Source organism: Ictalurus furcatus, chromosome 2, assembly GCF_023375685.1.
Source record: "Ictalurus furcatus strain D&B chromosome 2, Billie_1.0, whole genome shotgun sequence".
Lineage (NCBI taxonomy): Eukaryota > Metazoa > Chordata > Actinopteri > Siluriformes > Ictaluridae > Ictalurus > Ictalurus furcatus.
The window spans coordinates 33,293,378-33,320,974 of record NC_071256.1 but is presented as its reverse complement, the minus strand read 5'-3'; the positions used below and the strand labels follow the sequence as shown (position 1 = coordinate 33,320,974).

Here is a 27,597-nt window from a genome sequence, read left to right as displayed (position 1 = left end):
TTGAATTTTAATGCAATGATTTAAGAAACAGCAGACACTTGTACTTGAACAAGTGTGAAGGCTACTGGATTAAGAGTGCCCCCTTGTGGAGACAATTCAGACTGCTAACCATAAGTGATTTTAATGGTAAGAAAACACACACAAAAACCCCTCTGTGATTCAAAGCTGATTGTGCTGGTGTGTACTTTTGATATACTTCTGACCTGTAGAATACAACAAGCCCTTTAAGGTACAAATGATACGTTCACAAGCATGTCCAGTGCAATCAAGGAACTGATTTTTATTCATTTTATTACATTCAATCATACACGTTTTTTTTTATTATTCAGTTATAGCAGGATGTGGGCTTTATATAACTTTATGCTTTTTTGACACAAACTTTAAATTTTAGATGTAAAAAAAAATAATAATAAATAATTAAATGGAATGGCACTACATATTACACAGGTTTTTGTAACACAGCCAAAACAGCACAATACCAGTATTACATTTAGACAGCAGCATTGGCTAATGATAGATGACTTATAAACGTTATGGACAATGCCCTGGCACTGTGAACTTTTAAAAATACATCAAAAATACTAACATTTAGGCATTTTCAAAAATAGCAACTTATCTATTTCTAAATGTAGTTAGTTATTGCACTAGTTGGTTGCTAATCACAAACTTCTCACCCACAGCTGCATAATCTAAAGAAAGAGTCTAATAAACGCTCTTCATCAACAGCCCAGGTGAACTGTAATAGTTTTCATAACTGCTGTTGTAAATATGTGCAAATTATAGCTCTATATTATCTTACTATTTGATCATTAACATTTTCACAGCATTGCAGGACACGTACTCACATTTGCTATCACTGGACTAATGGACTGACGATTAAAACACATGTTCACAGTTAAGCTGTTTAAGACAAAAAGACACATGACCATCCCCCCCAGAGGTCAAAGCTGATCGAAGTGGTGATGATAGGCTGATGGTATGGTTTCCACGGTTACATGGACATGTGTTCAGGCAGGACGTAAGAGATGTCGTCCCATGGGTGACGGTACAGACCCTGTTTCAGCCGCTTCTGGTCCAGATAGTGGCCTGAGGGCAGTGAAGGGAGAGGAGGAGAGACAGCGTTAGCACTGTGCAGTTACCACTGAGCTTATGAGATACACAGATTACCAAGAAGTAATATAAACACAAAAGTCATCAGCTAATAGTTCAAACCTAATTCACATGCATTTTAACACACAAACCCAGCACACACATACAGTACTATACATTCACCCTTCATTATAACAAGCAAAAATATCCATATAAAATAATCAATTATTGATAATTAATTAAAAATAACTAACTACAGATTCAAAATTTTAGGCTTAAAACAAAAGGGAAAACTACTGCAACAAAATCTCATACTTTTATTTTGAATTGTTTTTGTTTTCTTGAATACATGTCTGGCCAAATGATTGGCAAAAACAAACAAAAAGACATTACTACTACCAGTATCCAGGAAATGTGGTGTTGTCTATAACCATTTCCTGTTTCCCCTGGGGTATAAATATATGATCATACAAACACCATTGAGGTGTTTCCAAGATCCCTTTCTCCAGACTTATTACTGGAAGAAGCTTAGTGCTGTTATTCTCCAGTCAAGTCTATATAAATTCTGGTTGGTGCCAGGGTTGTGCAGAAAAAACGGCACTACTAAAGAAAATATTTAATGTTTCAGAAATATTGCGATAGAATAAAACTATACAGTGTCCCACAATGTTTGTGCATTATTAATTTATGCTCAGTTTCATGAAGAGTGCCAATAATTCTGGAGTTGACCATATTACCGATAAAACACATTAAATATACAACACCGACCAATAAATCCCATGCTGCGTCCTAAGACGAAGATCCCATTCAGTGCTCCGATCTCCACAAATTCATCTGCTTCGTCCCTGTAACGATGAAGAAACAAAGTGAGAAAGAGAGTGTAGCATCATGGAGGAAGGATCGCTGCCATCTGAGCTCTGCGTAAATGTGTGCAGCTCTTATGCTGACCGTGTAAAGCCTCCACATGTTCTGAGCAGATCCACGAAGGCCACACCAATAAAGCCGTCTACGTTCAGAATAAGGTTGGGTTTCTGGGGGGAGACAGAGGTACAGAGATTTTATCACTTAATAGAATGATTTACACAATCAGGAGTCTTAAAAAGGATTCTGATGGGTAAGTACATTCACAAATGCTGGCATTGTACCTTGGAGGTGGTGATCTTTTCCACATCCAGTGCATAGTCAAGTAGTTGGCTAGAAGGAAAGTGCTGCTTCACAAAGTCCTTCAGGATCTGCACCCTCATGTCAGGATTATTGATCTGAAAGACAAAAACAGTACAAGATATAACCATGAATTATGATCCTTCTATTCTGTGTCACCCAAAAGACACCGGGTTCCCTTTTGAGCCTTGTTCCGATCAGGGTTTCTTCCTCACGCTGTCTCAGGTAGGCTTCTTTGCCATTGTCTCTTGCTTCTTTTTTTTTTAATTAGGGCTCTAAATATAAATCTATATCTGGATTTCTGTAAAGCTGGTTTAACCATCTATAAAGGTTACACAAATTAAATATTGAATGGAAATGAATCTACTGAAACCAACATGTGTTCATCATGGGATTGTAATAAACATGAAAAATTATCACCCAAAAAATTACATTTTAGTCAGTCATTTCAGTGTCGTGAGAATAAGCAAGTTTATGTAGTATTTCCTATTATAAGATCAATAATAAACTATTGAAGTTATTTATAGACATTTATTAAAATGTTTTGCCAATGAAATAACATTTAAAGCTTAAAATGACTGAAAAACAAAAACAGGCTGAATTATCTTATTTGATTTATAATAATCTCATAATAAGAAATATTAGATATATTCCTGCTTCCTGTCCAGTGTTCCCAGTATAGGCTCCACATCCACAGAAACACTGACCAGGATAAAGTGCTTACTGAAGATGAATGGATTAAAGTAAAACTGCAACGATCTGGGCTCAGAAAATCACAACAGTGAGCTCTCACTTAAAAGGAAGACGATAAAGAAATCCAGAGACCATGACAGCAGACATCACTGCTACAAAAGCAGGTGTAACTGGGTAACTCCTAGGTTTCCTATGCTGTGTTTACTCACAGATTTGACTCTGTGTCCAATGCCCATGATCAGTTTGCCATCTTTCTTCATCTTGTTGACAAACTCCATGGGCAGCATGCCGCTGTCAAAAGCCTTGCTGAACTGCTTAGCGGCAGCATCCAGAGCCCCACCAAACCGGTCACCCTAAACACAGACACGATACAAATGTAGCAAATGTAGCTGCATAAGAACTGAAGTAATACCATTAAAGTAACTGGTCTTACGATGGTAAGAAGGCCAGATGTGAGGCTGGAGATGAGATCTTTCCCTGCACGAGCACACACGATGGTGTTATGAGCCCCAGAAACGGCAGGACCGTGATCCGCCGTCACCATCAAACACATCTCTATGAACTGGCATGCGTATCGGGGTAACCTATCATACACAACACATTTCTTCACTTTAACTGTTATATAGATGAGAAAATAAGGTAAGCAATGTTTACACTAAAACACAAACGTGAACCAAAAATACTTTTAATCCGGTCATTCATACCTTCTCTGGAACCAGAGAAGGCCCAAGGTCCCTCCCAGACCTATCTCTGACTTGAAGACCTCTGTGATAGGCATCCCGGCATAGATAAGCTCCTGTCCTCTTTCATCACAGATACTGGTCATGAAGGACGCAGGCTTACGGATCAGACCAAGCTCCTGCAGAGAGACAGACAGAAATAGGTCTAGGATGTGTAATGTAGACATGTGAACAAAAACCATATGGCCTATAGCTAGCGTACAAGAACAGAATCTAAAAGATATGTCCTTTTTGGATTCTTAAAACTAAGCTAAAAACAACTTCACAATTCTGAGCTTACATTCTGGACACCAGCATACTCACTCTTGCCCAAGAATAGTCCATTGGCACTGTGGGAGGGGGAACTTCTTTAGCTGGCACAATCGCACCACAGTTCACCAAGTCATCATACACTGATCTAGAAAACAAAAAGATACATCATTCCTTTGCATCTAATTAATCAGCTAAGATCCAGTTTAAGTCCAGTAGATTTATGTTTAGTCATACTTTATGACTTCTCCAAGCTCATCAAAGCTCTTGGGGACAAAGGCTCCAGCCTCTTGGAGGGCCTTGTTCTTGGCCAATGCCGTCTCAGAGGCCTGGTTTGCACACGCCCCGGCATGGCCGAACTGCACCTGTATCCATAAATGGGCCAAAACCAAACTTGTTACGTCATGTCACGCATTTCTTTCATAATCAGGAGAAATTTCTTTATCTAATTTAGTTCACTAAATGAATCAAAATGATTAGAAATAAGATAAGCCAGTACTGTCAATCTGCTGGTCATACACACCTCAGAGGAAAACATGGTAGCACAAGTGCCGATGCACCAGCAAACCACAGGCTTAGTGATCCTTCCCTCTTTAATGCCCTGACAGATCTTGTATTCCTCTGTACCTCCAATCTACAGAGAGAGAGAGAGAGAGAGAGAGAGAGAGAGAGAGAGAGAGAGAGAGAGAGAGAACAGTGTAGAAATGAATCAATAAATGCGGTTATAGTTATAATGCTTTTGGCTGGAGACAAAAAGTGATACAGATAAACAGCAGAGCTGAGGGTCATGAATGTGAGGTTCTCTCACCTCTCCGAGCACAACAATCATCTTCACATCAGGTGTGTCCTGATACCGCAACACATGATCTGTGAATACTGAACCTGGGTACCTGCAGCATAAACACCAATAGTATAATCAAACTGCACACACCTTTAAATAGACACACATTTCATACAGTCATGTTCTTGAACACCCACTATTACATTTTGTTAAAATGCTCTCAACCCAACTGAACAACCATGGGAGATCCCCAAATGAGGGAATATCTTTTGGAAGACCAGTGTTCATTCCTCCACCATGGGTTTTCCTTTACTCGGTCACCCATCTGTATAGACCAGTGTTCACCAACCCTGTTCCTGGAGATTTACCTTCCTGAAGACTTTAGCTCCAGCCATAATCGTGCCACCTGACCATCTAATCACTGCCTTAAGAAGTTCTTGATCAACTAAAACATTTTGGTTGGAAATGAATCCTGCAATACGGTAGAGCTCAAGGTGGTTGGTGACCACGGATATAGACATACACAGACACACACACACCTATCTCCTCCAATGGCTACACCCTCATAAACTCCATCAGTGGTACGGGAGATGATGTTGTTGAGCTCATTGGACATTCCCCCAGAGCGGGAGACGTAGGCCACGCTGCCTGGTCTGTACAACTTCGATGCCAGGATGTTGTCGAGCATTCCACCTGTGTTACCGATCTTAAAACAGCCAGGCTTTATTCCTCCAACCTAAAACACACACACACGTTAATGAAAACATCATCTTAAATAGCCTTAATGATTTTTAATAGATATACAGTCAAACAGTATATGATATACACAAATATCAGTGTTGGTGGCGTACCGTTGCCGGCCCGATGACGGTGACACCTTGCTCATCTGCTTTCTTGATGATCTTACGAGTCAGAGCTTCAGGGATTCCCTCAGCTATAATAGCAATAGTGTGAATCTGAAAGACACATGAAAAGCTCACACTATGGCATTCAGATTCTTGTTCAAACCAAGCAAGAACTAGAGATGTTAGTATACCAGAATCTAGCGTTCAGGAGGTCTAGCATAATACGGCATTAATACTACAAGCCTTAATAAACTTTTATATTGGAGAGTGTTCTTTCTATTTGGACACCTGGTTTGCACACCTGTGGGTATTGCAAGGTTTCCATAGTGCTGTCGAAGGCAGAACGAAGAGAGGCAAAGCTAATCAGAACATCCACTTCTGGGTGTTTCTTCATGGCATCTGACATGTTTTTGTAGACTGGCAATAATATTTCCTTATGACCCCAATAAAACTTCTGTTTGTGGTCTCCACTGTATGAAAAACAATTATATACACCATATTATATTCTATAATAACAAACAGCTCACCGGTGAATAAGTTTGTTGTGCATGAATGTGATTGGCAGAAGCTAAGAGGGTCTAGCCAGTACAGTAATGTTCGCTACAAGAAAATACCCAACTTCTGCATGGTTCAGAGAAAAGGACACTTACGTGAAGGGGTAGATCATGGCTGCTACGGAGGGTTGCTCACGAGAGCACACATAGTCGAAGTCCAGCATGCCCTGCACGGCACGGGTCTGCATGCCCCACACGACGGCCTTCGTGTGCTTGCCGAACAGAGTGGTGGCTTTCACTACAGAGATTAAAAAAAAAAAAAAAAAAAAAAAACAGACAGAAGAACATATCACTCGTAGGTGAAATGCATTTAAAAGAAAACAATTTATTTTAAAACTGGCAAATGTATCTGGCATGTCGTTCTGTTATTTCTGTTTTATAAAATGTACTTGAGAATTTCTAGAACCAGGATTTTTATAGAGCTGTCAGGTGCATAATGCAGATGCATAGTGCAAACCGAACATTTATTACTTTTATTACTGTGTGAAAGTAAAAGAGAAGAGGACAGTAATGTTCCCAAAATGCAACACAGTAAAAAGAGCATTGGTGCTGTATACTGGTATTCTTTAAATACATTTTAAAATAAAGAGGTTCTGCAATAAACATACAACAATGACAGTATATAGATTTTTAGAGATGTCTATATTTTTTAGACAATCTAATTTAATAGTATTAGACATGAACACTGTAAGCATGTAAAGCAGGTAGGTTTGGTGTAAAAATGGCACTCTATTTAGTAATTATGTCTTGAATTGTGTAATGAACTGTGTAACTATGTCCCTGATTATGCCCATGATCCTGTAAGGTTATTTATGTCTCCTGGCAGATGTCTGTGTTCCAAGGACAGACTAACAGCAAGGACTTTGGGGGAAAGACTGGAGTATGGAGGACCAAGCAAACAAGGTTTGCACCACTGCCAAGCTGATACTATTTAAGTAAAGCAGCCTTTATTAATAAACTTTTTTCCTAAATAACCCTTCTTAGTAGACACGAATGAAATTACTTCAGAAAGTTAGTTCTAGTGTTTCTGGAAAAAGCATGTAGAGAAACTAAAGAGACACCTGGTGGTCTGCAGGGGGAGCACAAACCCAGATGTGTGTCTGTTCATGGTTGCAAATGTACACATGTATGTGTGTGTGTGTGCGCGCGCGAGAGAAAGAGACCTGGCGGATCCCCTGGTTTAGTTTTTTTAGCAGGCGAAGCCTCTGCTCCAGTCTTGACTTCAGAGAAAGATGCAGTTCTACTAGAGTTGGGAGTCTGGGGGGGGGGAGTAAAGAAAAAAGATATTTGTGATCACTGATGTGATAAAAATATAGTTTCATAATACACAAGACATTTCAACACAGGATATCAATCACAATATTTAGTTCACTAACAAAGTGCAAGCCTAACAAAGTAGTGCTGCATTTAAATGGGGGAGAAAAAAAAAGGAAAAAAAGTTTCAGTTGTATTTTTCTTATATACAAAAATAGACCATTTAACAAAGAAAACAAAATAGAAAAGGAAATAGTCAAAAACACATTTTAACAACCAATTATCTAATCGTTATAGTGAGTTATTAAAGTAAATACTCTGACAAAATTGTGATGCGATTCATCATGATATTCATATCATAATGCCCATGTATAATATATAAATATAGCAGTTATAGATATTAGCTCAAGGTTTTGTCCTTGGTGTTCTTAAATGGCATGCTCAATTCTTTAAAATATATACAAGTGTATAATTGGCTTTTGCAGCAAGAGTATGATTTTGTCAACATACGAATGGCAGATTTTGGAGGACACGGATTTAAACACACATGTGCAGTGCAGAGCGGCCTCAGAAACCCGAAAAAGAGGAAATGAAAAGCAATACTGCGTATGCACTTTAGTAAAAGCCTTGACACAGCTCATATCTAATAGCATGCTCCAGGCTACTGAAAGCACCATTTTAAATAAAAAAGGCCCTTCTTCCAGAGGGCAGACTGAAACACTAAAAACATGGTTTACGAAGACACAGATGAGTCTGATAGATGGGGCAGGCAGGACAGACAGGACTTCATGACTGTGGGGAAAAAAGTATGCCAGCTTTGCATTCATTGCTCCTCGTTATGTCAAAAAAGGAAAAAAAAACAACCAAACTTATAACAAAAATTTTACAAATATTCAAATGTAGTGTACACACACACACACACACACACACACACACACACACACACACACGTACGCACACACACACGCACGCACACACGCACGCACACACGCACGCACACACGCACGCACACACACCAAGGAGCTGCCGCTGGTGTTTAGCAGGAAGTTGGCAGTGTGTGCAGCAACACGTGGCTGAGAGGCGATTGGTCGATGGCCCAGTGCCATACCAACGATGGCCGTCATATGGGTCTCAGTGCCGAAGACATGAATGGGGATGCCTGTGGTCTTACCTAGAAACACACACATACATACACAGAAATCAAAACAGCCCAGCTGTATGTATGTTACAAAGCAGTTTTTCCTCAGTTATCTAAAATCTTAGAAGTATTTACTACCTAAAAATAGCTAGTAATAAAATATATTTTATCTTTCTTCCTACTGTCTCGACCTTTGGCATAACAATCCAACCTCTAAAAGCCTGCTCGGTGAAATATACTACTTATCTCTCTACCTCTTGTTTTTACTAACTCATACACACAAACATACCAACTTCTCCCATCACTCTCAGACCCTCCTGATAGTTTGGACCGCCACGTCGTACAAAAATGCTGACTTCATGTTCTTTGAGAGGCTCCTGATAGTCTTTGATTGCTCTGACAATACCCTAAACACACAAAACACATTTACACACACAATTAAATACCGTCTCAAGTTTTTTTTTTTTTTTTGGCTAATGGAGATTTAATGTCACATGGTAGTAAATATGGCATATGTGTGGTGAAAATTTATGACATCGTATATTTTGCTATGATACCAGAATTTTTGGGACCAAACTTGGTTGCTTCTGCCAAGAGGTTAAGACTCGACCATAGATGGGTCTTTTTATTTATTTTTTTTTTTTTTAAGAGAGATCATAATGAACCCAGACATGCATCCGAATAAACAGAAACAAATAAGGGACATAAAATCAGTGTTTGACAGATTTAAAATGCCCAAAGCTAAAAAATATAAAGAAGCTGTATTGAGGAGTGGACAGAGATCCTCTACCATACCTAGAAGTGAAGAATTCTAGAGCTCACTGTCATATAAGAAGTGTAATGACATTCATTATGGTGGCCTACATGAACATTTCCAAAGTCTGGATGAAATGAATTTCACTGGGTGACATTTGTAATAACATTTAGGTTTTTTTTTTTGTTTGTTACATGCCTCCTCCGTGGTAAAACTTTCACATCCAGACAGCAATTAAAGGTTGCTTTGTCTACAAACCCAGGCAATTGCATCATGCAAGGTCATAGGACAATCTTATCCGGAAAGGGCCGGTGTGGGTGCAGGTTTTCATTCCAACCAAGCAGAAGCCACACCTGAATCTATTGAAAGCCAAGATCAACTGATTAAACAGGTGGAATCTGGTGTGCCTCCTGCTTGGTCAGAATGAAAACCTGCACCCACACCGGCTCTTTCCGGATAAGATTGCCCACCCCGTCATAGGATAATGTTTATTTATTAGGCAGCATCTAATGTTAGATGATTAAGGAACGTACAGTGATAAAACTGCTCACTCATTAATTTCCAAACAACTAACTGCATGAGACTGTGGCATATGTGAATATAAAGTGCCTTTATACTTGTATCGGAGATTATAATAGCCCGTTTAATCAGCGTGCAGGATTACAATCTTCTGCTAACGGGATTCCAATGTAGGCTGAGATGGAGATGTATGGAGACTCCTAGTCCTACTACAGCTAGGAGCAGATACGTAAAGAATTCTTGCCAAGTGGCAGCAAATGTCTGCAAAATCACAGGTGTAGGGGACCAAAATTCTCAGATGAGAACAGAGAATATGTTAAATAACTGTAATTTATCTTTCCCTTCCTACTGAACTCTCCGACATGACGTGTATGTGCCATCAAACAGTTCTCCAAACCTTAAACGTTGCAGCTACATTAGTGAAGTTTGCGATGCTTCCTCCAATGATCAGCACCTTCCCTACATGAAAGAACACAGATCATATAATCATTTATAATGAAAATATAATGACTTCTAATGATCTAAGGATGTTTGTTTGATTGAATGGGCGAGGCTTTTAAAATAGTAGGCTGCAGTCTATGAATAAAGGCTAAAATGTAGATCAAGATAGTTTTCATTTTGTAATCTTATTTATTACATATTAAATTCAGATGAAATTAATAAACAGAGTTTGCTTTTAGGAAATCAGTGTTCTGTTGCGTCTCTCAGTGGATTTGTGGTTGAAATAAATGTAAACTTGAGCTCAGGATGGTTTTAAGAATTATACATACAGATTTCACCATGTAAAGGGTTTTCCCAGAATGCCCCCCATACATATATTGTAGTTTGGATTTCCTGCTAATGTACAGTTGCAGGGAGTTTGTTATTACTGAATGTTACGACGTACCATCAGGATGTTTCTCGCGAGTCATTAGGGACAGGATAGTCTTAGCATAGTCATAGGTCTGCTGCTCGCTTGGAGCGCCTGAATACTCTCCATAATTGGCCAGCTCGTTAACTCCACCCAGGTCACAGATTGTATCGCTATGAAGAAAGGAAGTAAACAATCATTTTAACATAAGATCCACAAGAACAGGAATAACAACATTAATCCACCATGAAAACACAAATACACATGGGGTCATTTTTATGACAGTTTACTTTCCACATAATTGAGTGAGTCCTTTAAGCACAAACATCAAGGCACGTGTTATCTGTTTACATGTATAGAGAAATGATTCCTCAGTGAGACACACACAAACACACACACACACACACACACATGCACACTAATTAGTGCTCCCACACTCTCACATTTTGTCTTTTGACAGATGGAGAGAGATGAGAAAGCTTCACCACTAAGGGCGAACTTTATTCCTCCAGACAGTCGTTTCTCAGACTCATCTGGTTAATGCAGTTCAGCTCTAATGGACACCAGCAGTTAAAACATGGCTCTCTATATATTTCAGAGACACTTCTCACACTCCACCGGTCCAGAAGCTTCCAGCATGACAAATCAACACAGTTTTTTAGTCACTCTACCCAGTGGCTATATAGAGTTTTACATTTGGGGGATACTTGAAGGGATTTATTTGCCTCATTTTCAGCAAAAAAAATCTTTAAGCACATTGATTCATTTTAATATTGCTAGCACACTCAGTCGAGAGCCGGGTGTATCTTCCCAAGTAGCATACTACTATACTTACACTCTTTAGATTGATCAAATGCATTTAATAGGCTGTTGATGCTATTCATATAGCATGATGTGGGTAATGTCAGTGATCATGGTCATGGTGTTTAATAGAGATTTTATAGAGAGACCACCAAACTGAAAAAAAACCCCACCAAAATAAATAAAAATAGACTTTTTGTGTTTTTTAAAAAACAAAAAAACCCTCCTTTAAATGATAAGGCACAATAAAGCAAATTCCATCTATCCATCCATTTTCCGTACCGCTTATTCTAAACAGGGTCGCTCACGGGAGCCTGGAGCCTATGTCAGGGAACTCAGGGCACAAGACTGGGGAAACCCTGGGTGGGATGCCAATGCATCGCAGGGCACAATCACACACATTCACAAACTATTGGCAATTTGGAAATGCCAATTAGCCTACAACACATGTCTTTGGACTGGGGGAGGAAACTGAAGTGTACAAAAGAAACCCCCAACGTATGGGGAAAACATGCAAACGCCACACATAAAGGGCGGAGACGGGATCCGAACCCCCAACCCTGGAGGTGTGAGGCAACAGTGCTAACCACTAAGCCACCGTGCCCGCATAAAGCAAATTTTGTTCCTAACTCGAAAAATTGCAATAAATTATCTTGTTTATCGTTTCATCCATTACATAGTTCTAATGCTGGTTAATATGCAGACTAAGGAATGCTTAATCAGTACTGTACCTATACACAACCGAGGCTCCACCGCCTGCCACCATGGTCCAGATGCGTCCACGAGGGTTGAGCAGAGTGAGTTTCAGACTTGCACCACTTTTAGCATCCAAATCTGCAATATATGCTTCCTAATGGAAAAGGAGCATAAATAGTAAAGTTGGTACTACTGATATTTACATTTACGGCATTTGGCAGACACCCTTATCCAGAGTGACTTACATTTATCTCATTTATACATCTGAGCAGTTGAGGGTTAAGGGCCTTGCTCAATGGTCCAGCGGTGACAGCTTAGTTGTGCTAGGATCCCGACCTTCCGATCGCTAGTCCAACATCTTAACCACTAAGCTACCACTGCCCCATATACAAGCATAAGATCCATATGAATATTCTGTTTATCTGTCGGTGTGAGAGGACAGTTTGAGTTTGCTTGATCAACTGATCTGATCATATTCTGAGTTATTAGAACTTAATGCAAATTACTGAGTCCAACAGTGGGAATAATATGACACTCCACATGATTAGCTGAGCTCTATCAGCAATGCCTCAGCTGTTAATCAAAGACGTCTGTGCGCCTACCTTCCTGTCCCATCTGGCTGCACAGAGAATTAAAGGCCTCTGTCTGATACACAACCATCAGTCTGTGTGTGTGTGTGTTTGGATGTCCAACATTTGGATGTAAACTGACAGCCTTATTAATTCCATCACTTTTCACTGCTTACTGAATATATAGTTTTATTGGCCTCTATTTTCTGTCTCTGTTTGTGTGTGAGAGAGAGTCTGTGGACTGCAATAAAACACTTTCCGATCCTCGAGAAGGCTAAAAGGGTGTATACATCACTGTGTTTATTAGCAGACAGAATGACAGCTCAGTCTCCTTCTGCCTACAATAATACAACCACACATGCCCCACATGTTACTCATGCACAATCATGCACGGGTGACAATATGAATTATTCATAAAGCAAGGCTTCTAATTAAATGTTAATATCACATTTCTACATAAGAGGAATTGAAAATGTTTAACAAGCATGATAGAAAGGTATAGCCTTTGAGTCACAAGCTCTGTTTAGGCACCTCAGAAGAGAAGAATGCTAAGAGCTTAGTACTAATAAATTATAGGCCTTTTTACAAATATTTGCTTGTAGCCAAACATCTATAAATATATAAATAAATTTGCATGTAGGGTAGATGTATAACCACGTGTGAATCGCTCACCCAAAATCTAAACATGTATTTATACATAGTACCAAATTCCTCTATATGCAAATAGATCAAAATAATCTACCTAGGTGTTAGCTGCTGGTATGCACTAAAAACACAGGGGTCATCACAGTCCAGATGCAGACCCAGCAAATAATTTCAGCATCTCTCAAACTGAGCCAAAAAAAAAAAAAACTGTAGCAGAGCCAATCAATATATGAAAAACACATGCCGTAGCTCAGCAACTCCATTGCGCTTCTATCGCAGAACTGGTGTTGTGTTGTGTCTTTGGCCAATCACATGCATTTATGTAGATCATTTCTTTGAAGGAAGTTCATTGCAAAACAAGAGAGGATTCAAGCATTTCCATCCATCTTCTACCGCTTACGCCTTTTCAGGGTCACGGGGAACCTGGAGCCTATCCAGGGAGCATCGGGCACAAGGCGAGGTACACCCTGGACAGGGTGCCAGTCCATCGCAGGGCACACAATCACATACACATTCACACACCCATTCATACACTACAGACACTTTGGACATGCCAATCAGCCTACCATGCATCTCTTTGGACTGGGGGAGGAAACCGGAGTACTCGGAGGAAACCCCCGCAGCACAGGGAGAACATGCAAACTCCGCACACACAGGGCCATGGTGTGAATCGAACCCCCGACCCTGGAGGTGTGAGGCGAACGTGCTAACCACTAAACCACCGTGCGCCCCGTTCAAGCATTTCTTTTTTTTTTTTCCCCCGTTTACCCCTCGTCGTCTGATTAAGGAAGTGACAATATTGCTTATTTAAAAAAAAAAAAAAAAAAAAAAAATTAAAAAAAAGGTTGACGATGCAATCAATGTTTAAAGATAATTGGATAGTGCAGTATGCTTTTATGCTCCCTACTTGAAGTTCCCAATATATATCTCATCTGTTCAGAGTCCATGAGTCTAAAGTGTTAATGGTTAAGCACTGCAAGTTAGGTGCTGTTGTCTCAATTGAGTCATGTTAGTTACTTATCCGGACATTTTTGCAAGCAAGGAAGTTTGTGTAACTGGACCTTTGCAAATTTCAGTTGAATACTCCTGTACTAAAACACAAGGAGCAAATAATCACTTTGAAAACATTTCTAAATGATTAATGTACCACGAAAGGTATCAAGCAATAATGGTCATGAATAAATGACATGATTAACAACAAGTCAATTAACAAATCACAGAACACAAAAGCAAGGTGATAAAAAAAGAGACATTGATTTTTCAAATGCAAATTACAAAATAGCATCGATTTTAAGAAATTGTGTGCGTTTTAATCAGAATTATCATCCGTCCATAATCTTACCTCGGGATACGCCTCTCTGCCAAATGGAGGAGGAAACTCCACATCGCCCCATTTCGCCTTGCAGAGGTATTCAGCTGTAGCATCGATCTTAGCAGCCATGTCCAATACATACACTCCATTCTTAGTCACCACTGAGAGCGAGAGAGAAAGTATATATATTTTAGTAATGCAGAAGGTTTTTCCTTATGCAGGTCTACATTTAACTATAAAATGTAGTGAATCTGTAAGGTTCAAAGCAAAAAAGCTCCACATTAAAGGACAGTTAAGAAAAAACAAAAAAACAACAACAGACCATGCAAACAATTTCTATAGAACTGCTATCGCAAACAGATAACTCATGAAGTTTCACAGGTTTATTTTGTTTAGTTATGTGTTTACTTGGTAAGAAACATCAGAAGTATCGAAGATACAGAAGCAGCTGCTACGGGACACAAACCAATGGATAATTACCATCACACACACACACACACACACACACACACACACACACAATCCTTGTATAAATTATTCAGTAACGAATCTCTCTTAGCCATCCTAATGTAATTAAAAAACCTGGCACAGGACTAGGAAACACTCGCAGTTTTTCCTCATTTGCTTTGATCCAGCAGTGATATACTGAATGTTTTAATGAGGTCAGATGTCTGATTAAGTAATATAATAAATGTGCAATATTATGATGTAGATTTGTTTACCAGTGATTCAAATATGTTGCTTCATATCAAGTTGATCACTAAAGTTTATTCATGGAGGTAATATAATTTACTAATTAACTAAAAGGATAGTGATCTACTCTGATAAGGGACTAAGTGGACATACTGTTTTAGCACACCCATTACCCTCTTGCATGGCAAGATGTCCTAATAACAATATGTCCAGAAGTGTTTTATTCTTCTTATACCACAGGAATTTGCCAAATTTGAGAGGACATTTTTTTTTCTGTTCATTAAAGAACAACATGTCTTACTTTTCTGCCGTTTATGGTTATATTTAATGCTGTAGTTACAGCTATATCTCAGCTCTAAACAGTTGTTCCCTCGCCAGCTTCTCTTTTTTTCCTTTCTCTTAAAGTTAATAAGAATCCCAGAACATGTCTTGTTCCTGCAAAGCACAAACTCCTTTGTCCTGAAGACTTCCCGTATCAGAGCACTGACACTAGAGACTCCTTAAATATTAAATACGCATCTCCAAGCCTCACCAGATCAACAATTATATGTTTTTCCTTGTTTTTAAAAAAAGACACACATAATTAATCTAATAATTATTAGTCCAAGATCATATGAAGTCCTTGTAAATAAGTTGTTACTATAGGAATGAGCGCATTAATATAAACCTGCGAGTTGCCTTCAGAGAGCTGCTGTTAGAGAATATTAATCAAGAACTCAACAGCACTGTGCTATAATAATAAATCAATGGACTACTTTCTTTACAGAAACACAGTACACAGACTGGCAGTTCAAGTGAGCAAACCTGATTAATTAGCATCTCTAATGCTGTTTTGTTATTTTACAAAATGTATTATAATCCAACCACAGACACCTTGATAAAGTTTACAGACCCCTGTGTGTTTAACGTTGATAGAGAGGTGGTGAGGACAAGCCAGAAGTTTTCTACAGTTGTGAAACTCACCCAGTGGGTTGATCTCCAGGTAGGTGAAGTACAAATCTTCGTATAGGTTAAACAAGCCCACCAGGAAAGTAGTCAGAACCCTGAACATGCACAAACACAGAAAAACAACATTAGATTACATGCTGTACACAGATAGGCTTGCATAGGAAATAGTTAAGAGTTGTACAGCATCATGTGATAGCATGCCCTATTGTAAAGTTAAGCTTATATCAGCATTACTGTTTACACTTATACTGAAAAATCAATTTGTGAAACAATTAAGGAATATTCAAGTTCAATACTATAATCTACAGCAATTGCCGGGGCGAGAGAGAGTGAGAATAATTTAGTCTGAAAAACATTTGAAATGCACTTTGGAAATAATTTAAAATGTGTATAAAAATGCATGTATGTTTTTATTAACTGAATAGATTTTTAAATGTGTTTTAAACATTTTTGGCAAATTTTATAAACTGCAAATATATTTTGAATATAATATTTTTTTTCCCTCATGACTATAGTCTTCATTATGTTTTTGTGAGTTTCTATTCATTTAAAAAATGTTAAAATATATATTTTATCTTCAGTTTTTGTGTTAGTTAGTTTAATTACTTGATACATTTTTACCAGTCAGTTGTGAAGGCAATTTGGAGAAAGAGAAAGAAGGGAAAATAAAGAGGTAAAGATCAAGTGAGGTGTTTGTGAGCTTGCATGAGCTAGTGTTCGTGAGTGTGCCGTGTATAGTAGTAGGGGAGTAGAGAGTTAAAAAAAAATAAAACATTAAAAAAATAGAAAAAGTGCCTTATCCGTCAGGGAGACAAACGGTCACTCCACGCCTGAGAGACTGACTGAGAGAGGAGGAGGAGGCAGAAAGACTGAGCAATGTGGTGTGGTGAATAATTTATTTATTTTTTTTAATATTACGTACATTATGTGTCTGTATATATAATAAACTGAATTTGACCACACACAGGGAATAAAGTGAATAAGAATTTAGAAAATAAAATCTGCCTTTACTCTTTACCTTTTCTACTGTATGACTGTGAGGGCATGTGGTGGAGGAGTACATTTACTCCACACCAGCAGTTTCACAGAATAGTGTGTGCGTCTGTGTGTGCGCGTGTGTGTGTATGTGAGAGAGAGAACGGGAGAGAGAGAGAGAGAGAGAGAGAGAAACAGAGACTAGACAAGCAGAAGCCCCCAACCATGAACAAAGTGGCATTTTGTTTCCAATAGTCCCCCTGAGAGAGCAACAGAGACAGTTTTCTTTTGCATGGCAAACAGGAGACACTACAGAGTGGAGGAGAGAGAGAAAGAGAGAGAGAGAGAAAAATGGAGCGAGTGAGAGAAAAAGAGAGAGAGAGGAGAGAAACAGATAGCAATAGGTTAAGAGGAATACGAATAATGGGAAAGCAGAGAGAAAGAGGCATGAATGTTGGCCTGGATTATCAAACCCTCAATCTCAATGTCAGCCAAGACAGTGAGTACAGCCAGAAAGAAATGTGTGTGCATGTGCGTGTATAAATAATAGACAAGAAGCAGGTACGTGATTAGAATGATACTGAAGTGAATGGAGAGAAAGGGAAAGATAGAATGAGAAAGGAGGAAAGAAAAAGAGGGAGGTTTTAATTTGTCTAATGGATACGGACACGGACACACACACACACACACACCTTATAGGCTATGTTAAGTGGGTACATTGTCTCTCTCTTTCTCCCTCTCCCCTTCTCCACCCTCATCCTCTCTGCAGTGGACAGAGTGACTAAGGCAAAAATATTAAAAGACTTGTTTGTTTTTTTTAATGTATAAAAGTGCTCCCTAATTGAAATTGTTATTATTTTCATTTGCAATCCAGTCACCCATATATAAAAAGATCATATGCAAAGTGTATTTATACTCACATTGTTGTATGAAAATTAAAATGTAAAATATTTTTGGCATGTTTTTGGTATATTGTATACTATAGGCTCACATATAGTTTAGTGTTTGGAAGGCATTTTGAGATACATACAATGTATATATACACACACACACACACACACACACACACACACACACACACATACATACATACAAACATGTATATATCAGTTTCAATAAACTGAACAGAAAAAGACAGTTTGATTTGATTTGACTGTTTCAGCAATATCAACCTCAGCAACTCTTCTTGAACCATTTAACCATTTCATCCATCTCTCTTCCCTCGATTTTTCCCACCTCTCACACTCACTCTTTTTTGTCTTTTGGGGCGTGTGTAAGGAGTTTCTGTCTCACTGAATCCAGGTCGAGTTTCTCATCTACGCCTACCAGGAGCTTCTGAGCTTTAGAGTCCACATCACCTACGTCAACTCCTCCCTCATGATGGAAGAGCACATAGTCACCCTCCCGTGCTGCATAGATACACACATAAAACTCTTCCTCCTACACACAACATACAGAGAGACACATAAAGTTACGAGTGAGACACAAACATTACATTACAATTGCATTTGGCAGACACTCTTATCCAGAGCAACTTACATTTATCTCATTTATACAACTGAGCAATTGAGGGTTAAGGGCCTTGCCCAAGGGCTTGAACTCCTGACCTTCTGATCAGTAACCCAGACCCTTTAACCACTGAGCCACCAACATGGAAGAAGGCTTGTATTAAGCTTGCTGATGTCTGATTGATTACTGGTTAACAAAATTACTGACAACATGTCTCAATAAAAAAAAAGCCTTCATTTTGTTTCAATAATGACTTAGCACCGTAGGTCGGCATGCCACAATGATTGAAAAACTTACGCATTGGTTTATTTAGAGTCCACTTGTGTTGTTAATATGATTGTGCTGGTATGATTTTATAAGAGAAATTCTAACTTTTGTGCGGGTTTGGAAATGAAACAGTACATTATTACTTTTAGTAGCATCAAAGCTACCAAGCTGCGTGTCTGACCGATCAGCGACCAAACACTGTTACTAGCCCTGCCGCCAAGCACCATAATAAGTTCCTCCTGGGATCAATTTCAAACAGGTACCAAAAACCATATAACGGTAACCTTTGGTTTTGGGTTTGTGGCCAGTGGGAAAAACACAGCTCCAATGTTCTAGTGCTAAATGTTTTGACACTTCAGTGGTGGTAGTTTGATTCTTTGACATCTTGACATGATGAAAATAATAAATAATTTACTTTGCAACTGCAGTACTAAACTTGAATCAGACTCTCTATATCAGGGGTAATAAACATACGGCCTGCTGGGTGGCGCCGACAAGATAAAGAATCTAATCCGTCCCAACAAATTAATTTGGAATCATTAAACTGGAATATATTTTTCAAAAAGCTCTCAGTTATTCCAGTAGGGCACAAAAAAGATTAATAAACTCAGGTTTATTATGACAAAATGCATTAATGATGTAATTCTTCATTAGCAGGGTAACGATCGATCGATCGATCGATAGATAGATAGAGAGAGCTATTTTGTGTAGATCCATGACAAACTCTCAATAAAGTTCATTTCACGTCAAGTCATAACAGTACAAAATGCCAAAGGTTAAAGGTGAATTCATACTGTATGCAAGCCACTGTGTGTGTATGTGTAAATTTATTTGTTCATCTGTTTTGTCGGTGCTGCATGTTCAATCTGCTTGTGCATTCACGTTGTGTTATTGGTCACTAAATTATATACTGTAGCCTGTTACACCCCTGGTCTATATTGTCTATCTTTAACCAGAAGGGTCTGCCTCATTGTTTAATGATTCTTTTTGTGAGATAATCGCAGAACAATTTTCTTATGAACGTATTTAAAATTCTCTTGTAGATTAAGATGCCACTTTACCTGCTTATGGGCAACAAAAGGCTCTATGAGAAAATTCTTCAGAATGCCTTTTGCCTTCCCCACCTGAGACAGAAAAAAAATGGTTTAGTCATCAGCAGAGTCTCTATAGATCGAGAATAATAATAGTAATAACAATAACAACAACACTACACTGGAACAAATATATAAGAGCAGGCACAGTGTGACCATGTACTATGCAGTAGCAAAGAGACACACTTCTAAACTGGAGGCTTAATGACTGGGCCTCAGGGCTTCACAAAGAAAATGCCAAAGAAAAACTGGACAGCAATTGCTGTAAGCGGCACTCAAACACACACACACACACGCTCGCGCGCACTTGCTGTACAGTCACATCAGCAGAGTAAGGCGGCTCCAGATATAAAATCAACAGGGGTGAAGTGGCCAGGAGGAATGACATTTCAGAGCAAGCGAGAGAGGGGGAGGAAAAAAAAAAAGGGAGGATGACGAGGTGGAAAAAGTTAAAAGGAGAGAGAACTCAAGAGTATTTAGCTGTTTAAAAGCCTCCAGGGACAGGAGATCATTTAGGCAGCGAGCCTTGAATCATAGATATTACAGAAAGAGGAAAAATATAGCAAGGAAAGAATGGAAGAAAGAAAAAGAAAAGAAAAGAAAAGAAAATGTCAATGATTCACACACAAGAATGCATAATTCCTATTAATCTGGAGGGTCCTTCAGACCCAAGTTATTGATGATAATTTATTACAAATGTCACACATTGGCTGGCTTTCTGTTTACTGAATAGACGTTCTGATGAAGTGACTGAACATTCTGTGCATGCATGTGAGCTCACCATGGTCTCTTTCATAAGGCGGGGTTTAAGCCATTCTTTGACGCCCTGTAAGTCAAGGTTGACGCCTACTAATCCCAGCTTCCCTCGGCGCTTGATCAGCTGATCTGGCTTCACAACTAATCTCTGAAAACAGAAAACGTGAGGTTTGTACATCACATCCTTTGTAGAATCTAACAGTAATATGAGAAAGAGGAATACACAGTATGGCAGTATAGAGTGACCACTGAGGAGGGAGGGAGTGATGGAGGAAGGACAGAGGGTGGAGGCCAGAAGAGAATGAGTGTCTAGGGTGGATGTAAATGGGATTTCCTAATCAATTCTCTGCCCGTACGCTTTTTTTTTCTATTGAGTGGGTGAAAGGAGAGAGAGAGAGAGAGAGAGAGGGATGAGTCATATATAATATGATTAAACTCTGCCCTTCACCATAATGGTGATTAAGAGAGCTTTTAGAGTCAGACTTTGGGGAGATGTCTCGGTGATGCACAAGCTGTGTCCCCAATTACATACAATGACCTAATATATTGAAACATATTTCTTGTGTACTAGAAGTGCATCCCTGTGTACGTAGAACATACCTTTAAGTGGGTTTTGTATATGAACTATGACTAATACACAAACTTTTTTCCTAGATGAACAGCACCATAAATGGTACCTGCCACCGTGCCCAGAAATCAATTACCTGCCAATTCCAAAATTTACATGTATCCGGCAGATGATAATTTATGTATACCTATACATCTTTAACTATACATAAATTCTATTTGATCAATTTGCTCCTTTCTCCTCTCCTGCTTCAGACAGCTGCTGGCTGAGACAGCACTACATAAAACACACTACAGTTCTCTTATTGGGCCTAAAAGACATGAGGGATAAAGCATATCAATCTATTTATATACTAAAAACTATGAGTGTTTTATGAAGATGCCAGCTGTCTTCTACCCACCTCAGTCAGCAGCCATGGATGCTCCTGAACCAGTTGGTCCCAGTCGGTGGCTGCAGTGACATTAGCATAGCGGAAGCGGTTCTGCACGACGGCGGTGGTACAGATGTGCTTGTACAAGAACTCCTTTCCTGTCTGCTCGGAGATGGCCTTTGCTGACATGCTGCTGAGTCTCACACAACTGGAGGAAAATGGACAACAATCTTAGGTGCCAGTCAAGGAAGCTCAACTCTGGCCCTTTATGAGTCGAGTCAAGCACAATTTGGTGATTATCCTGCTGTAACACACCTACAAAGTCTGCTAATGAAAGGATTAGTGGTTTAATCAATCACTCGCAATCCTTCTACCCAGCCTTTCAACTGTTGTTTCTGCTAATTTAATTGCAGGACTGGCAGAGTGTAACATCCATAAGGGTTCAAGGGCCCAACAGTGGCAGCTTGGCAGTACTGGGGCTTGAACCCCTGACCGTCCGATCAGTAACCCAGAGCCTTAACCACTAAGCCACCACTGCTCCCCCCAATGCTGTCTGTTTGGAGTTTCCGAGCTTGTTCTCTCTGTGTTTATGTGGGTTTCCACCACGTCCCAAAAACATGCCGTTGGGTAGCTCTAGGTGGCAATCTTAACTTACTCCATGGTATGAATATGTGTGCACACTGCCCTGTGATGGACTGGCATCTAATCCAGTGTGTATTCCTGCTTCATGCCTGGTCTTCCTGAAACAGGCTCCAGAGCCACCATGACCAGGATAAAGCAGTTAATGAAGATGAATGAATGGTGTACTGGAAACACCCTATATTAACTAGTTACATGAGAAACTGTTAAGAGAAAGAACAACTTAGAAAAAAAGACTTGCATACTGATAACTATTATACATTTCTTCATACTGCTCCTCAACCTGTGGCTTCTTACCTTACCGTTTCCTCCATCTCCCTTCTGCCTCCTCATCTGTTTCTTACCTTCTCTTTAAACAGCAAGCCCATGACTAAAAATAGTCTTGATTGTAAAGCTAACATGATTAGTGCCCAAGCCCAGCTCTGCAAGAGAACAGTGTCTGCAGAAAGACTTGATCGATGCAATCAGAGGCACAGCGGTGGCAGATCTTACAAATTGCAAGGACTGTCCAAAGTGATGCTCTCTCTAAACAAGGATCTTTGTGCTGCGACTCTTGCAACAAACCAACATTCTTTCACCATATACATGAATAAAAAGGTGTTGAAATGTAAATATGTTTTATGTTAGCATAGTTAAAAGTATACTCAGGTGATTTTAACAAAATTAAGTAGGGCTAGATGTTTTAAAACTTAAAATGCAAAATAGAACCCCTTGCTTCGGTGTTTCCACCAGAGCCACACCCCCAAAACATGTACACGTAGGCTAGCTTAGCTAGAACAACTGAATGCTAGTGCAGGAGGTGGAGGGTTCTGAATTAATGTGCAATATGACTGACATGAGTAGAGAGGTCACATTGTCCTGATTGTTTGGATGCTGGTAGTCTACGTCATTTATTTTTTCTCGTCTGAGGTGAATCGAAGACAATATTAATTATGACTTGTTTGTTTTTCCTTTTTTTTTTTTTTTTAAATGCAGCCTGCACCTTTAATACAAATCTTACAACACATTTGAAGATACCTTTCAGGTTTAATCTTAGTTCATTAAACAGATTCTGAGGCAGTGCAAATACAAGACAGTGCTTGACAAATATTTGCAATAATGTATATTGGCACATGATACAACGTTAATGAATTGTAAATGCAAGACAAAGGCTTGCTTATAGTCTGTACAGTCATGTATACCAATGTTGTATGAACACTGCTGTCTCTTTGACAAATCTCAGAGCTCCTGTGAGACCCTTGATCCACACAAGCAGCCTTGTGTGTGTTTTTTCCCCTTGACTTCCCTGAACCCCGTCAGTGCATCCATCAAAATGAGAACAACAGCTTGTCAGTGAGCTTCACCACTGTGGCACTTCTCATACACACGGAGCAATCAGAACTTCCAAAATCTGACAGAAATACAGCTTGACTATAAAGGTTTTTACTTCAGAAAGGTCACACACATTCATATGCAGAAATTGGTGTGTGTTTCTGTCTCAATGCGTCTAGACTATTTTAATGAGGAAAGGAATAACCATTCATCGGTCAGAGCCAAGGAGCCCATTTTCACATTCAGAATTTTTCCATTATCCCTCAGCATTAGTGTCGAGGTGTTAAAAGTGCAGTTTGAAAGGTTTTGAAATTTTTTAAAGGGTTTCTAGATCTGGGTAGCACAGGGATGGAGTGGGTACCTTTAATGCCTCACAGCTCCAAGGTCCCAGTTCAATCCTGAGCCCAGGTACTGCCCAAGTTCTCTGGTTTCCTCCCACCTACCAACATGTCGGTAGGAAAACCGGCTTTGCTATATTGCCCCTACGTGTGAATGAGTGTGTGAATGTGTTTGTGCATAAATGAGCTGTAATCAGTCCCTCCAGGATTTTGTGATTTTGCGATCACAGAACCTAATGCAAAAATCAAGCAAACTCTGCAATATTCAGAGGAGCGTATAATGTTTCAAAATTACAGTGGATTTTCCAGAGATTTATCCACACTGCGTTGGCTCCCAGTGAAATTTCACATTGATTATGAAATACTACTACTAATTTCTAAAGCACTAAACGGTCTCGGGCCACAGTACCTAAGCGAACTTTTGGTCTTCTATGATCCGCCACGCCTACTGATCAAAAGGTGCGGGCTATTTGTTGGTACCTCGAATAGCGAAGGCTACAGCGGGGGGGAGAGCTTTCTCTTACAAAGCCCCACAGTTATGGAGCAGCCTTCTAATTAGTGTTCGGGACTCAGACACAGTCTCAGTGTTTAAGTCCAGGCTTAAAACGTATTTGTTTACTCAAGCTTACCATGAGTAGAATTTCTTTTACACAAAGTACACAGTCTTATCCATCACAGGATAGTAAGCATACCTAATAATCTCTCCCTCTCTTTACCTCCTTCTGTCGAGCCACACATGATTTTATGGAGATGCCAGTGATCCTGATTCATCCAGATGCCCTACCTCTGGATGGAGCTCTCATCAACTGGAGGCTATAGGCTGGAGATTGCTTAGGATGGTACCGCTTGTAGTACCATGAAATAGTGTTGGACCTCAATTCCACATGGACATTCTCGCTGTGGTTGCTGGGACTACGGTTGCTACTATGGCCTTGGGACTGCAATTACCACATACAATTTTGCACTCAGATCTCCTTTGGTGAACAGTGGACTAGTTCAACAAAAGAGACTTCATGTGAAAACTATAATGAACTTTCTTTTACTTTTACACTATCCGTTGTTACCCAGATGAGGATGGGTTCCCTTCCGAGTCTGGTTCCTCTCAAGGTTTCTTCCTCATATCATCTTAGTTAGTTTTTCCTTGCCACGGTCACCACCGGCTTGCACAACAGGTATAAATTCACACACTTAAAATCTGTATCCTGTGTTTATGTTTCTACAAAGCTGCTTTGAGACAATGTCCATTGTTAAAAGCACTATTCAAATAAAATTGAATTGAATTGAATTTGGGCCATGAGGCATTATGTGACATCACAGCGTGCATTCAACCAAAGCCCTCTTCGATTTACGTGCGTTGAACATGAGTACAGCTAAGAGGTCTCATTTACCAACAAATATCACTGTGAAATATTCAAATTTCGTGCAATTGCGATTTTGCCAATTCAAACAGTTTGCAGAAAAAAAAAAAAAAAAAAAGCATAAAAAACTCCAAAAGTTACATCGCAAATTTTTTTAAAAAGCAGCAGGGGGGGAAATAAATAAATAAATAAAGCATTTTTGGCCACAACAGTCACACAAAAAAATCTGTGAAATCCTGTAGGACTGTGTAATGGACTGGTATCCCATCCAGGGTGTATTCCCACCTTCCACTCAGTGATCCCAGAACCCACCATGACCCTGAGTAGGATAAAGCACTGAAGATAAATGAATGAACATTTCTTCATCTGTGGTAATAATCAAATTCTAGAGATAACTTAGCTATATTTATACAAGGAATCTCGTATACAGGGGTAGTTTCTTCACTCTGGTGTCTGCTTGCATTTTTCCGGCCCAGAAATTACCTCCAGCCTCAACTGTACCTCATTTCCTTAAATAACTCAAAAGAACTATGTAATTTCAGTAGAGGGGTGGGGTCGAGTGAGGGAAGGATAAAGCTTTGCAATGCTTCCTTGTAAATGCAATCTGCCTCACATGTAAAAAAATAACAAACTGCATCTTTAAACCAAATTACTATATCTCTATTACTCTGCCTCTAATGAAGACGGTACAGAGTTAACATTGTATTTTCATACCACCTTCTCTTCCCTCATTCTCTCCACCAGCATTGCATTGCCCTCAAACGCATCTCAGCACTTATTTTCTATCTTAAATGAAATAATCAAATCTATTCAGGGGCCCATGAAGAGCTTGAGGATGATCCAGAAGTGTTCAATTAGGAGAGAAGAGACTCATTGAGCTCACCAGTTTAATCAACCATGTATCAAACCATGTCACACAAACAGAACACACACACATCTATAACCTTTGGATAAATCAGTAAACCAGCTGAGTGAGAACATTACACCATGTCGATGTGTCTAAAACATCAGAAAACACCATTACCCCTACCACACACTGTCAGAGTCTTCTGTGGGTTTATCAGTGACTTACAAGACTATGACAAGGAAGTGATAGGAGTTCACAAAGAACGAAGAGGACTAATAAATAGCTTTGTAGATATTTATAGTGGCGGTTTAAATGGAAACCAGCCCATCTGATGTGCACTTAGTTAAATTAGTGAGCAAGGCCATATACCTATCAGTATTTATTAGGTATATTAGTTTCCTAATATGTATAAATAACATGTTATTATAAGACAGGGCCATAATTTTTGAGAAGAGTATCCTGTTAAATTTTTTTTTTTAAAATAAAAACCTCCATAGGAGTGAGTGATATTACTTTAGGCTTCTAGGGAAATGAAAGGTACATGACATATGCAAGACGATGGCGTAAAAGGATATGATAATTAACACCAGGACTATTTACTTTAATGAGTGACATACTGGTGGAACATGTTTGCAAACACACCCACATCCACATACTGTACACATCCTGCGCACTCACAATGAATGAAGCATGGCACAGAAGCAGCGCTGAAATGTTCTCTTTAGACTTTAATTTATAACATTTTTAACATCGGAATGGTCCATTTCATTAATGAAATTAAAAAATTAATTGCAGCATAAATATATATCTTTTAAAATAAAATAAGTTTTGATTAAGTGCTATCATATACAGTAATCTAATGGGGGGGAAAAAGTTCAGGTAAGCTGACAATGTTATACTCACCGTTTTATGTATAAACTGAAACGTCAGAGTTTATTCTCCTCCTGAGAACAGACAACGATTTCCTCTGCTCTTGTCCGAGCGCTCTGTTTCAACGCCTCTGTTTTCTTCCCCCCCTCTCCATCTGACGATGGGCTGGTCCGATATATCTTCGCTCTGATTGGTCCGCTCAGTCCAACGTGATTTAGCTCCGGTACATTCAGCCAACTAAACGCTCGTTGCTTAACGATGGCCTTGTCGGACTCTATCCCAAATGAAAAATACAGGTTACTAAAGTACAGAGGAATATAAACCCGGATGTAAACCTAAAATATGACCGAACTCACACCGTATTTACTACAGTGCGCTATAATAATGTATTTTATAATGATGGGAAT

General features: G+C 39.3%; 1 protein-coding gene across 2 annotated transcripts; it reads right to left on the bottom strand.

Annotated features, from left to right (window-relative positions):
* Window positions 1–255: 255 nt before the first annotated feature.
* Window positions 256–27,597, bottom strand: aclya (ATP citrate lyase a). Of its 2 annotated transcripts, XM_053615364.1 has the most exons (28): window positions 27,224–27,597; window positions 21,858–22,035; window positions 20,915–21,037; window positions 20,104–20,166; window positions 18,516–18,706; window positions 16,307–16,386; window positions 14,681–14,811; window positions 12,160–12,278; window positions 10,664–10,800; window positions 10,175–10,236; window positions 8,794–8,911; window positions 8,383–8,537; window positions 7,276–7,369; window positions 6,209–6,350; window positions 5,860–6,028; window positions 5,565–5,669; window positions 5,253–5,449; window positions 4,741–4,822; window positions 4,456–4,566; window positions 4,170–4,297; window positions 3,987–4,080; window positions 3,648–3,802; window positions 3,377–3,527; window positions 3,153–3,296; window positions 2,235–2,348; window positions 2,038–2,120; window positions 1,858–1,934; window positions 256–1,086 (listed from the first exon to the last, which is right to left on the bottom strand). In XM_053615364.1, exons 2-28 carry the CDS (start codon window positions 22,014–22,016, stop codon window positions 992–994), a joined length of 3,279 nt encoding a protein of 1,092 aa, XP_053471339.1. In that variant the 5' UTR covers window positions 22,017–22,035; window positions 27,224–27,597; the 3' UTR covers window positions 256–991. The 2 variants fall into 2 exon arrangements, with proteins under 2 accessions (XP_053471339.1, XP_053471347.1); XM_053615372.1 differs by lacking the exon at window positions 27,224–27,597 and having other exon boundaries at window positions 21,858–22,184.

Bases quoted from the DNA above. Each gene is read 5' to 3' on its own strand.
- aclya (XM_053615364.1), bottom strand. From the start codon at position 22,016: ATGTCAGCAAAGGCCATCTCCGAGCAGACAGGAAAGGAGTTCTTGTAC. The intron at 20,167-20,914 runs GTGAGCTCACAT...TTTCTGTCTCAG, and splicing joins GCCTTATGAAAGAGACCATG to GTGGGGAAGGCAAAAGGCAT. The intron at 4,567-4,740 runs GTGAGAGAACCT...CTCTCTCTGTAG, and splicing joins TGATTGTTGTGCTCGGAGAG to ATTGGAGGTACAGAGGAATA.